The 13,833-nt window shown below is 36.6% G+C and overlaps 1 protein-coding gene across 2 annotated transcripts in view; it reads right to left on the bottom strand.

Moving 5' to 3' along the window:
* ATP11A (ATPase phospholipid transporting 11A) overlaps positions 1-13,833 on the bottom strand; it is a gene marked incomplete at both ends in the record, with an annotated part of 136,467 nt that overhangs the window by 53,994 nt on the left and 68,640 nt on the right. For both annotated transcript variants that reach the window (XM_081999372.1, XM_081999373.1), the window contains 3 exons: positions 980-1,060; positions 2,187-2,276; positions 13,504-13,626. In XM_081999372.1, the coding sequence (XP_081855498.1) occupies positions 980-1,060; positions 2,187-2,276; positions 13,504-13,626 (294 nt within the window). The remainder of the gene's footprint in view (positions 1-979; positions 1,061-2,186; positions 2,277-13,503; positions 13,627-13,833) is intronic.

The raw sequence follows: 13,833 nt of genomic DNA on the forward strand, positions 1-13,833 counted from the left end.
CTGGGTCAGCTGTCCTGGCCGTGTCCCCTCCCAGCTCCCCGTGCACCCCCAGCCTTCTCACTGGCAGGGCAGCACGAGAAGCTGGACTGTCCTTGACTGCTTAGCAACAACTCAAAACATCAGCATGTTATCAACATTATTTTTATCCCAAATCCAAAACACAGCCTCACACTAGCTTCTATGAAGAAAATTAACTCTATCCCAGCTGAAACCAGGACAATGTCAACTGTAGCACAGCAGCACTAGAGGTGAAAAATTACTGTAATCTTTTCCTTTTGGTAGTACTATCTTGAAAGTGAAATGGCAAACCTATTCCACAGCTGTATTACACAATTCTATTTCAACAGAAGAACTTTCATTAAGAACTTTTATACTTAATGAGGAACTTTTGTACTCAATGATGTGACAAGAACTGATTTCAAAAAAATGAGAATATTATAACATCTGTTCAATACTAATCTGTAGAAAGCACTGCAGCTACCGTTATGAACTGTAGAGTGTAATTAACAAATACTGAACACTTGAACGAAAATGATTTTTATTATCTGTTCATACTGTAAAGGTTAAGGAAATCTCAACAGTTAGAACAAATTTCTCTTATAAGCTTTTGTAATTCTTATTAAATTAATTTTCAGTCATTATGGAAAAACAATAGGATGTGGACAGTTATTCAGAAACAAACAAAAGTCAAAGCATGCTGAAGTAAACATACGAAAGTAAATGATTCCTTGGAACACAAGGACATCAAATTTATAAAATAATTCAAAAGATTGCGTTGAATTAGTGAGACATCATCATGTAGCAACCAATTCTACTTAAAATACAGAAACAAAAATAAAATTACTCTGTCAAAGTTGATCACAATCATTCTTTAGGCATTGCCCTAAGACGGTCTAACACAAAATGGCAGGGAAAACTGAAATGCAAAATGAGTAATAATGTTCTTTTTAGCTATACTTTTGCTCACTAAGCTACTCACCTGTTTGATAGCTGTTACAGTGATGACAAATAAAAGTGGAAGTCCGCTTGTAACTGGACTAGTAGGTGTATCAATAATTAACTGGAACAAAAGGGACAAAGATTTTCTGGTTATATTTTTGTGAATGTAAGCAGTCAATTTTTCACACAAGATGTTTCAAGTACTCTTTTCAGCAATATGTCACATAGCACCCAGGAACTTTAATTAAAAAGAACAGTATTTTAATACAAACTTTGAAAAATAACTATATGCCATAATATGACACAATACTAGATTTAGATCACATTAACATTCAGATGTTAATGCCTAGTAAAAATATTTGCTTGCAAGAGGTTAAGTAAATACCAGACTGGAAAGCTGCAGCTTCGGAGGCAAAATTACTGAGCAGTGTTAGAAATTAGCATAGTGCTGTTTTCACATGTTATACAATACAGCTGTTCTTACACACGCAAGGAGTAAATCCTGAAATACTGAGCTGTGGCTTCTGCAATTATATACAAAGAGGTATACTCCATAGAGGGAGTTCAGATAATAACAAAACCACTCTGGGAATCTGCACAGCTTTTCTTTCTGCACGATCTGGTGTACAAATATTACAGCTTTTCACTTAACTTAGTAAGATTTCTATTGTTTAACACGTTTAAACGGTAACGAAAGGTTCAGAGTGAAGACACCTTGAAAGCAGCAAACTAGTTAGCTGAGGTAATAATTACAAAACCAAATATTTACATACCACCCTAAGCAAGCATTGTATAAGCATCTATATTTTGGTTTCTCTACAGGCTTTGAAAACAGCACAGTTGGAAAATTTCTGCCAAGGCATCATTCAGTTATAAAAAATATAATATGTAGTAAAACTAATAAAAGTTTATTATCCACATAATTTATAACAATGATTTTACTGATCTAGATGTTTGCTTATTCCAAAATAAAAATTAAAATGACACTCATCCTTTTCAATTTTATCAAGAGATATCTTGCCATCAAACTAGCGATGGTGTCAATTTCTCTTTAGGTTAGATTCACATTTACAACCTAGAAATGAAGTAAAACGCCTTTTGTCACATCATGAATGAAAAAGGCTATCTATCCAAGCTCAATCATTTATCTCCCCAGTCTTCAAAACCAGTGGATTTTTAAATCTTTTTCAAGTCCTTGGTTTTTTAGGAAGAGTCCAGAAATTTATTAAACAATGATGATATCTTACCTGAACAAGGAAAATTATGAGAAAATAGAAGTTAGCTATTCTTCTGAATTGCTCAAACAAATTTTTCGGTACAAAGTTCCAAAATGTGTACTGAAAACAAATGCACATATTATCAGTATTTGTGAGAGAAGTATTATTCGTATTCTATGTTCTAAAATAAAATAAATTCATAATTTGCAATTCAAGATTAAACTAAACAAAAAGTAGTACTACTTCTGTCATTTCTTTTAATAATTTACTGAAATGAAATCTTAAATTGGCAATTGTGTATTCTTGGAATCTTATCAATTGCCTCAGGATTTTCTGAACTGTGATAATCTTGGCACTAGGGACTACAATATTTTTTGATCAGCAACAGTACTCATTCAGAGATTTAGTTATACAACAGTTCATTTAAATCAAAAGATTTAAAAAGCATCCTAGTCACTTCTAATAGTGCTTTTAATTCACTTCCATTTTGTATGCATGATTTGAGGAGGTAGGTAGCATTCAGAGTTAACCATGCAGTCACGGCAACTTGACCAAATAGAAGTTGTCAGCCCCTCTTCTCTTCCCTGGTTTGGACACAAACATACTCCTCAAAATAAACTATAGCAATGAATAAGAGTATATGGCTGCATATTTCTCTACTGACCTTACAAATTACCTAAAATTCAATAAAATTACATAAGAAACAGTATAAAAAGTGCAGACAGAAAATGCAAAAAACTTCAAAGGAAAAAAATCACATAAAAGTAAAGAATCTTACATCATCTAGTCCCCCCCTGACCTGCAGCAGTTTCAAATATACTCTTTTTTACACAGCTCATTCTGTAGGTCCAAAAATAATTTGCAGGGATTGCTTATTGGAACACATGTAAAAATGTCAGCTAAAACTGTGTGAAAAGGTATGAAAAATGGCTTCAGAAAGCTAACACTGTACCATCACATTATCCAAATTATCATTTGATGCCTAATAAAAAGACAACTCCAATGTAACTTTCATTTCAAACAAGATGGGCTAAGATGCTTCTCCTAATTATTTGCTTTGTTACAAATGTGCCTTGACAGGCAAATTATGCCATGAGTTACACATCTTCCAAATTTGGCCCTAAAGCAAAGACAGACTGAGCTCTAGAAGGAAAATACCTCTATTCCACCTGCAGAGGAAAATGATCCCCAAGAAGCATGCCTTCGCTGTACATGGAACCCCTACTATGCCGACTCATCTTTTTACTTGTTTCGGGTTAAAACCCGGACGTGTGTTGGACATAGAAATGAAATGTTCTTTTTCTATCATGTGCCAAAAATCAGTTTCTATTCTAAATGTGCCTTAAGTAAACACCTATCCTGCTTAATAGTTACCTCGATATTAAACCACCTGTGAGCAAGCCAAAAGTCAGGCAGGCACACATGCAACAGCTGGAAAGTCAAGTGCTCTCATCTTTGCCAGAACACTTTTCAACAGACTGGAATGCTGATTGCACTACCCATTACCCAGCTACTTCTCTTGGAATTTCAAAATTGAACCGGTTAGACTTGATTATTTTTCCTTGCACAACAGTCCTAATCATTCAAAGCTGCTGTGATAGGTGACAATATAGATTCCATTCTATGAGAATTTTTTTTATTTTCATCATTGACTATCAGGCAAATGATCTGTTTTCTAATCTTAGGCATTTCTTTATGAATCTCTGCCTGCTCAGAAAGAAAAATGAATAGAGGTTTCAGAGAAAAACTTTCATTTACATTTTTCTGTTTAGTTCTTTTGACAGAACAAGTGTTTCTTCCATATTAAAGGGGTTTTTTGACCACTGAAGTCTGGTGATTTATACAAGCTCCCCAAATGACCGTTCATAACATAAAAATGTAATCTCTTGAGCAACAACTTCCTATTTAAATCTCCTAGAGGGTTATCTGACTAAATGTGTGGCAACAACATATTATTGTCAGACTAGATATTTAAAACATCTGATTCAGGAAGTCAAGTAAATTAGCTAAACAATAACCTATAAAAAGACTGAATGTTCATCTTTACCCTTAGTATCTGACCCTCCTCATATTCCAACCTCAGTTCCCTGCTTTCCCTGTCAAGCAGTGGTCTTTCCTGCAGCTCCACTTTTGGTCAGCAACTCTCTTATGTGAAGAAATGTGAATAGCCTGGGAACAGATCACTTTTATGGTTTGAGAAGTGTCACTTAAAATGGATGGTTAACATAGAGAACTTCTTAAAACTTTATTTTCAATCAGCTGACAGACTTCTAGCACTTTATTACACAGGGTTTCAGACATACTCTGAAAACCTGTCTGTATGTCTTTATTCTGCCCATTCTTCTTCAAAGGAAGTAACAATTTTTGAAGAAGTTTAGGCAAGAAAGACCAACTACTAAGATGTCTAGACAGACCTCCCCCTGCTAATGTTTAACCACTATAATCAGTTCCAGGAGAAACAATAGAGTGGCTGCCACTCAGAACAAGATTTATCTCATGACTGCATTCAAGGCAGTTTCTTTACCCTAGTTAGGCAGAAACACAATAAAAATCTTTGAAGATATTAAAAATGAAGATATTACATACATCAGACTAGTATGCCCAGCAGAGAGTTAATACCATCTCTCTTGCTCAGCTAATTTCTTGCCACACTTTTTGAAAAGTCTGAAAAGCAGTTTATGTATATTTAACTACCTTTTTTCACTATAACTCACTTGAAGGATATACAGGTATCCAAATAGTTATGCGCTTGAAGCTTTTAAGTTGTGGGAGGCTTAACTGACCTTTTTCAATTTCTTAAAGGCCAGAGTACATACATGATTTTTGCATACAGGAGATAAGATGTCAGACAGCAAGTAGTAGAGTTATGTATTCATCCAAGAGATGAACACGTTGTGTGAACAGATGCATCTGAAGCACTGTGCAAGAAACTGTAAAATGAGCCTGTCTAGAGTCAAAACAGCATAATTCAAGTACATTTTCTTGCCATTTATAATTGTAATAGCACCTGCAGTGCTGGTGTATTTCTGTAATCATGTGCTTGGACTACTTATGCGCACCTCCGCAGTATTCCTACTCATGCCCCTGCTCCATCTCGCCAGTTCTTGCATCCTCTTTGCTGTGTTGTTTCCAGCTCCAACAGCTCCTTCTTAGAGCCAGTGTCATGAATTCAAAAATATAGAATAGGGTTTTCTTAACAATGGTTTAATTTTTTTAAACACTGTATTTTGATCTTTTCATATCTGTATGTCAAAATTTTGGCTCATGTCTCAAGCTTCTCTTTCCATCCTAACAGGCAGATATTTCCTTAAATAAAAGGAGAGTTTAAGTAATCACATGACATCAAAAGCTGGAGCTGTAAGAAAAAAGCACTTCATATTGCATTATTGAGTTCTGTCAACACTTCAGTTCCTTAGAGCTTACATGCTTTAAATAGTCACCACCTCTCTTCTAACCTGCTCTGATTTCAATCTTTTCCCTCAACTTTTTCCACAGTTTCTTGTAGATGCTTAAAACTATTCTGACAAAATTATCGACTATGTTGCTTCAGCCCTGGTTTGTAGATATCTTGCTATACTGATTCTCATCCCTTCTGGAAAATAGAATGCATCTTGAGAATAATAAATTCAGGGAAGAATAGGTGAAAGCTTGCAGTCACTTCTTTAAGTTTTTCTTTTACAGATCAAGACACATACATAAAACTTGGAACATTTCCATAGTGACTTCAGTATTTCTAACATACTGATTTTTATAGTACCTATTGATTACCTAGACACAATACATTCCTAAAGCTGCCAGCTTAACAACAGGACTGTATGTGTGTGTATATATATCTGCACATAACATTTTATACATAATAATACATTACGTTTTATTATGCTATTAAAACAACACAAGTATATTACATACAGTTATGGCCCTTCAATAGAATAGGTGAAAAAGATCTGATCAAAAGTTTAACAACTTCTTTAAAATTAGTTTTGTTTCTAAAAATGTTACCTTTTTAAACATAATTTGTTAAAGTCTAATGGAGCAGAGAACTGGCAGCGAAAACTACAGTAAAGAGTGTGAAAAAAGGAAATCAATAATTAGCTGAAATCCTAAGAACTGAGTCAAGAGTATGGCTTGTCTTTCTGAAGTGATTTTCTTACAACCACATAGGAAGTTTGTTGAAGAACTGATTTATGATCTTATATGTATTAAATCAGTCTCAACTCTCTAACTTGTTCAAGCAAAAAACTTCAGACTTCTGAATGACAGACTATAGATAGACTGTATCTTAGAATATATATGACTCAATAAGATTAGAATAGTAGTATCTACGAAGTTTTGAAAAGTGCTTTGCAATGTTTAGGGTAAGTTGGAATGAAAGTAGGAATACACAACTATATTTTAATTAAAGTATTGACATGCATCCCACCTGCACAGTGTTTATCACTCTGCTGAGGGAGAGACCCCTGTTTCTGTTGTGGGTGTTGGTCTCTTCTCCCAAGTAACTAGCGATAGGACAAGAGGAAATGGCCTCAAGTTGCGCCAGGGGAGGTTTAGATTGGATATTAGGAAAAAATTCTTCACCGAGAGGGTGGTCAAGCATTGGAACAGGCTGCCCAGGGAGGTGGTGGAGTCACCATCTCTGGAAGTGTTCAAAAAACGTGTCGATGTGGTGCTTCAGGACACCATGGCGTTGGGTTAATGGTTGGACTTGATGATCTTGAAGGTCCTTTCCAACCTTAGTGATTCTGTGATATTCTCCACACCACACGATATGGGTGGTTCACGGTAAGCTCTGTTTCGTGTTGGGCTTTTGCATGTTCACAAGAGCCATCTGTACACTTAGAGAGTATAAAAATGAAACTGATTTGGGGGAATTTGTTCCAATAGTGCCCACACATTTGTATGAACAAGCATGCATATTTTGTTATAGGGGTCCTTAAAAATAGCTGCTGGTAAACAGGATCTCTTTAGTAGTCCTTGTTCAGCAACTCTCAGTCTTATCAAATAGGTCTCCAGGAACAACTCCACAAAGACATCCCCCAGCATCTGGAAGATTACCTAATTGCAATTTAAAAAAAAAAAACCTTACAGCAAGGCTGACTGACTACACACAGACATTGCAGAGAACATTGGGAACAGACAAGAAAGAGTGAGAGAGTATGTGCAAGACTGAGCAAGCTTCACTTTCTCATATGTACAGTGAGAATTACACCTCCCTAGTGTTGGGTTTGGGCCTGTTTGCTTTCCTTCCTTTTTTCCACTTGTCTCTCTGCCTGCAGACTTCATACTGATGAAAAACTTAACTTAAATCTCTGTCTGGGGCAGTACCAGCCAAGAATAAGACAGGTGTTACTCCTGGGCTGAGTCAGAGGAAGGGTAGATGGCTTCTCCTGGGAACACAAGGGAGGTTTGCAGTGAGCCATTGCCCTGGAAATCCCACCCTGAGCAGGGTCATCAAGTGCTAGCAGCTCTTCCTTGCTCTCTCTAGGCACTGGCAGTTGTCCACAGAAGGAAACTGTGGAAAGGAAATTGTGCCTGGAAGGAGAACTGCACGCTCATGCATTCACGTCCCATCACAGCTATTACTATCCCTGAGCTGGCACAATAGAAAGTCCAATTGATTCGGAAGCATTTGAGATTGATGATCAATCCCATTTACTCTTCTTCATTACTAACAGCTCTTGCCCCATTGGCATGGCTGGGCAAACCTGGCTATTTAACCCTTGCAGCATCAGATCTGATCAGCTTCAACCAATTATGGCTGTGAGTCAGTAGATTACCTGGGCACAAGCTGTGAGCTCCCTGTCACAGCTGCTTTTAGAGCAGATCAGCATGTCCACACTAAAAGGCACACACAACATTCCCTGCATTGGTACCTGTCCCATATGCATTGGTACCTGTCCCACCCTCTCTGCCGCCACATGACATGCTGCACAAATATTTATCAGCCGCACGAACACATGCCCATGCCCACTGTGGCCTTTGGATGCTTTTTTAAATATCAAATGTCACCACTTAGGGCTGTGTTTGAACTCCTCAACCCGAAATCACCATGTCATGTCCCTAGAAAGGCCAGACAAATCCTTCCAGTTATGAAGCATCATCTTGGAGAGGTCTGGGACATCCTAGGTCTCCTCTGGCTTCCCAGTGGCTCATCTTGGTGGAGGCACTTCAATGTTTCCTTAAGCTTCACTATTAACATTTCCTCTAAATCTGTCAACAAAATTAGAAATCAGAGGCCCCCCTCCCCATCTTTGTACTTTTATAATGATGCTAAGACTGAGTGCTGCAGGGAAGAGGTATAGCACAATGGAATGAATTTCTGCTGGAAGAAAGGAACATTTCAACAACATCCACTGTAACATGTCAGAATTACTTAACTTTATTTAACTATTAGTCAGTGCGATTGAGGTGACTCACAATTAATCAGATTAGCACTGAAAGTAGCTAAGGTTTCTCTTGCAACTTATAGGATTCCCAACACACAGCATTGTTTCAGGCCATTCTCATACAAAGCAATGTTTGTATCAGTAATTGATGAGAAGTCCGAAGGAAACATGTGACAGAAGATAGCATTATTTGTGAAACAAAAACAGGAGCACTTCTGGTCCGTGAATACAGTTGTACAGCATTTCAAAGCAGGAGTTAATAATAGTACTGTTGAAATGAAGTCTTTACTTTAGGGCAAATTCGTCAAGTAACAGTTCTGCATCCACTGTAGATTCAATCTTGCATTTCACTAAAGAGTCATATCCCACTACTCTTCAGAATCATCTTCTGGGAGCTTAGGCTCCACTGCATCCAGTTATCTTAGTGACCCAGGCACAAGTGGTTTTTGCAGCTGTAAAAATTTCTCTTTATGAAACTATGACAATTTAAGTTCACAGCTAGACAGGATCATCAAGGCAGAATACTATGTATTGATTACCCACATGCTGAAAAGAAGAATAAAAGACTTTAAGCCCCTCTAACCCAGCTTTCTCTATAGATGGCATGGAAAAAAACAAATCACTCCTCCTGCAGAACGTTTCTGAGGTTTCTAAGTTTGTCAGCTGTCTCACACACTGGGAAGCCTCTGATCTCTTGTTCAGCAGGCTATCCCTATCCTGGCATCTCGGAGATTTTTAGTTATTTCTTGTGGTTCATTCTTTAGGTTTTCTGTCAAAAGAAGTAAGCAGCTGTAATTAAACATGTTTTTACAGAACTCCATATTGTTGCCTCAAAAAAAGATTTTATTTTCCATATGACTTTCTCCTCTGTTCAAGAGACAAATGTACACATCCAATTAGTCTTTGGTTCATTGACTCAGCTAGAACAGGAGATGAAAATCCCTACTTTGTCTACAAATTAATGAGATCCTTGAAGCATAGCAGTTCTATAAAGATACCGGATCAACATTAGGAGACTAAAGAACTAAAAACATCATTATGCCACTGTATAAATCCATAGTTTGCCTATACATTGTATAGGCATATAACTCTGTGCACTTCTCCATCTTACAAAGTCTACAAGTGGCTTGGGAAAAGGTACAGACCAATCTGAGCAAAGGTATGAACTAGCTTCCACAAACAGTTATTGAACAGACTAAGACTACTCACCCTGGAAAGGAATATGAGGGAAGATTAACAGAATCAAGAAGATAAACAGGGGATAATGGTTGTTCTCATATTCAAGGACTCAGAAAATAAAATGAAATTAGCAAGTAGGAGTTTCAGAATGAAGGTTCATAGTTTCTTTTAGCAAATATTTCCACAGTTTAACTGCGCCTTAGCTATGTATTTTGAAAATTTACATGGGCTCAAAAAGTATTCAAGAAATTCACAGAGAAAAAAAAAATCAATTAAAGACTTATTAAATACAAAATCATCACTGTTGGCTCACAAATGGCTAGTCAGATCAACATGTACTAAGAGAGTATTTGGGGGAAATATCACTCCATGCTTACTTGTTCTTGCATTCTTCCCTAGGCATCTACTGCTGGAGGAAACATACTGTGTGATGGACCTTTGGCAATTCTTAGCTGGTCAGGCACATCCATGTACTACTAGGCACGTACAGGTATTCTGTGATATTCCCAGGTCAAAAATATGATGTTTGGACCTTAAGGAAGTTTCATATTAAATAGTTTTTTTTTAAAGATTGATAAATTACAAAATAAAAGAAGAAACCTTTTGTTATCCTGTTTCAGAAGAAAAAAGTTGTTTCCCACCAAGTTCTGTTAGCTGCTACTGCTGCATAGTTTAACTTACTTTCCTTTTGACATAGCAGTTCCACTAATCAGTAAATAATTTCAAAATGTGAATAAATTTTAAAGAAAAAAAGCAGGCAACCTCCCTGCCAATGCAATTACTTTTTCTTTCTTCTCATTTGAAACATTAGGACTTTCTACCAGCTGGTATTTTGCTATGCTTCCGCACTGTCATATGATAAATTCAGTCAAGGGCACACACCAGATACTTTAAAGGCTAACAGCCTAGGCAGCTGAAGTAGCTGAAAGATCAACAGAAGGATCCACCTTGCAAAGGTCACTACCTCTAGAACATGCGCCAACTGCATGTACAATCCAAAGGACATAAATTTTTTGCCTTTTAATATTTCAACACAGCGTCTTTGTAATGCATTGTTAAAATCATAATTGAATTAACACATCAAATCAAAAGAGCATTTTTGTCTGGCCAAGGTCTGCCTGGATATCATTTTTCACCACCAGGAATATGTCATTAAGCAGACAGAACATTAACCACATTCCACAGTGACACTGCAATATACAAGAAATACCCCTCTGTACTGCAATCACATTATTATCTTGCTGACACCAGGAAACCTCTGGTGAAGCACAGTAAAGTTCACCTTTGGAAGGAAATAATATGAACCTTAGAATTTCCTAGTTATTTCAAGCCGCCGTCTTTTTTCAGGGCTTTATGACAGAACATTTGTTAGTGCAGTACCATACAGATAGTCTAATTGATGAGGTTTCCTCATGGTCTTAAGCTACCCTTTTTAGAAATCCAGTTTGTCTTAAATTGGTAAAATCTGTACTTGGAAGTTCAGAGTTCTTCATCCTTGAAGAACAATCATATACTCTCTTATATAAGCATTAAAGACCTATAAAAGCACAGCTGAAAGTTACTCTCTTACTGATGAAAGAGGAAATATCCTTCATGGTTGATGTAACATTATGCAGTACACTTGTGTGCAGGTACCTTTATTTTCCTCTAACACTCATGCATTTCCCATCTCAAATTTTGTACATTTGATTATTTTTCAGGAAGCTTACATCTGTGTTTCTTCAGCTGTGGCAGGTGCCCCTCCAGCGTGTTCATAAGAGAGCAAGTGACAAGGAGCAACTGAAAGGTTAAGAGTTAGCTTGCTCACAGAACCAGAATGAATGCAAGTCAAGTCACGATGGTGCGCTACCCAGGCTGTTTGGGATGGAGCATGTGAATAATAACAGTTTACTTGAAAGTGATAGTACAGGCAAAACAGTGCAGAAAATTCTCATATAAAGACAATCGTCATTAAAACTGAACTTTTGGCAGTCTAAGGAACTGTTCAATATTGTAAAGCATTTATGTGAACTCTGTTCCCTCCTGAAATATCACCACTGCATTTATTTTCACAAAGATGACTTACACTTCATTTTTGAAGTGAGAAATTTAATCAATTAACAGAAAATTTGATAAACTTTGTATTTATAAAAAAACTTATTTCCACTAATCATTTTTTAATGGAACATTGTTTACAGATACAGTTCACAACTGAAGAGCTTAACAGTTAAATCATTTAACTGAACATGTTTTATATCCAGATAAAAACATAGTTAAGTCTCTTTCCTGAACTAGTTGAAATCATACATATTTACTAATTGCTGGCAGGGACTCTCAGCTTCAGTCCAGGTTTAAGTCATACCTAAAAGTCTCACTCTGCAAAGCACAGTAACTTGAAACTTCCACTATTTCATCATCATAAAAAACGTCAAACATCTTGCACAGTTGAGTAGGAAGTTCTTATTGCAAAAAGTACTAGCAGTAACTTCAATGGCTTTATTTACATATATCTCACATGTACAAGATGAAAGAATAGGAAAAGTGTCGAAGGAGTACAAAGATTTGCATAAAATGTATGTACTTTAATAATCTAAAAGACAATATAAATTAATGTGCAGAGCACATTATTTCCCACTGTACTAGTCTGACTGTATTCCACCTGGATTGACTGCATTACTTTTCAAACATTCTATCTAACTAAAGATGCATAGATACTATGCTTTTTGTTATTATACTGTCTTTGAATGAAGTACAGAAGGAAGATAGTAAAATATAAAATTTCACATAAGTAACAAGACACAGTTTGAGAAAAGTGTCAGTTTTGTATGTGGGTTTTATTACAGCTTTGCCGTTATATTAATGGATGGCAAGTGTTCACATCCATGAAGCTAAGCACCCAGTTCCTTGAGATCACAAAGCTACTAAGGTTCTTAAAATGAGTCTGTGGATCTGCGCCACTGTTTAAAGAAATTTTTCCAGTAGAGGAGATATTCTTTTGAATTCATTATTTCATAACTGGTTGAAGGTTTGCGCTCGTGAAGATTAAAATCTAAGCACATTAAAAACTTGAAGTTCTTGGGGTGTTAGCCATACAATAAGCTGCAAATGTTTAGTTTTCTATGCCATTGCAGTACAAACCCTTGGCTAAAGCGAACCAGTCCGTCTAGACAGGTGGAGTATCAACCACTTAACTGCCCACAGAAAGCTGCTGAAGCTTAGCGAAAGATTTACCAGTTAAAGTGTGGGACAAATGGAAGGTGTCTAAAGGGTACAAATGTATCACAATACCAAGAGTTTAAGAGTGATTCACTTGCACATGTGTAACAAAGAATATTATTTCTATGGGGTTTTGTCAAAGAGCTTTTGAAGGGACTAGCACTGTTATTCTGGAGACAGCTTCATTTGTGGATCACTTATATTGATCGTACTATTTCTAGTACTTTGAGGTATTGCTTTAGATTACAAAGGATGTGGTCTTTCCTTGGGAAGATTTTGTTTACTCCAGGGTTGCCTCAAATGAAAATTGCTTTCTCATTCCCTTGTGGAAAAGCACAGTATTACTCAAAGTCTTTACTATGTGCTGTAGTAAACACTGGGTAAGTCATTCTATTCCTGCTTATGTTAGGGGTAATTTGGCAATTAGTTTTTGTGGAAGAAACTTGAGATACCTTCATTTTACCTTTGCCAGTCATGGTTAAGGAGAAATATATAGAAAGTATAGAAAGAAAAGCCTGGGGGAAATAAATGAACACACAAAGAATAATATAAACTGTTTTATGTAAATTAATGAAAGAAAACACTACTACCTTTGATGAGACTATTCGGTTATCTGGAAATCTCTGTGGAATGTATGCTTCAGTGCCTGGAGGGGGTTCGCGGTGTCCAACATAAATAGTCCGACTGTCCACCCAATTCTCTTCGCCAGCACACTATGGAGAAAAAACAATCATGTCAGTTCAGTCAATATTTCTGCAGTAAGATGAGTCACACACTGAATTAATCAATCATGTGTCTGATAATCAGCACATGCATAGCCATCAATGCATGACCCCTCACACTGAAAAAAGAATAGCTTAAGATTTTTTTCGGTCAAATTAGATATTTAGTAACTGTTTATGTGGTTGCTACTCATTTTA

The sequence above is a fragment of the Phaethon aethereus genome, assembly GCF_964289735.1.
Source record: "Phaethon aethereus genome assembly, chromosome: 1".
In the NCBI taxonomy this organism is placed as follows: Eukaryota; Metazoa; Chordata; class Aves; order Phaethontiformes; family Phaethontidae; genus Phaethon; species Phaethon aethereus.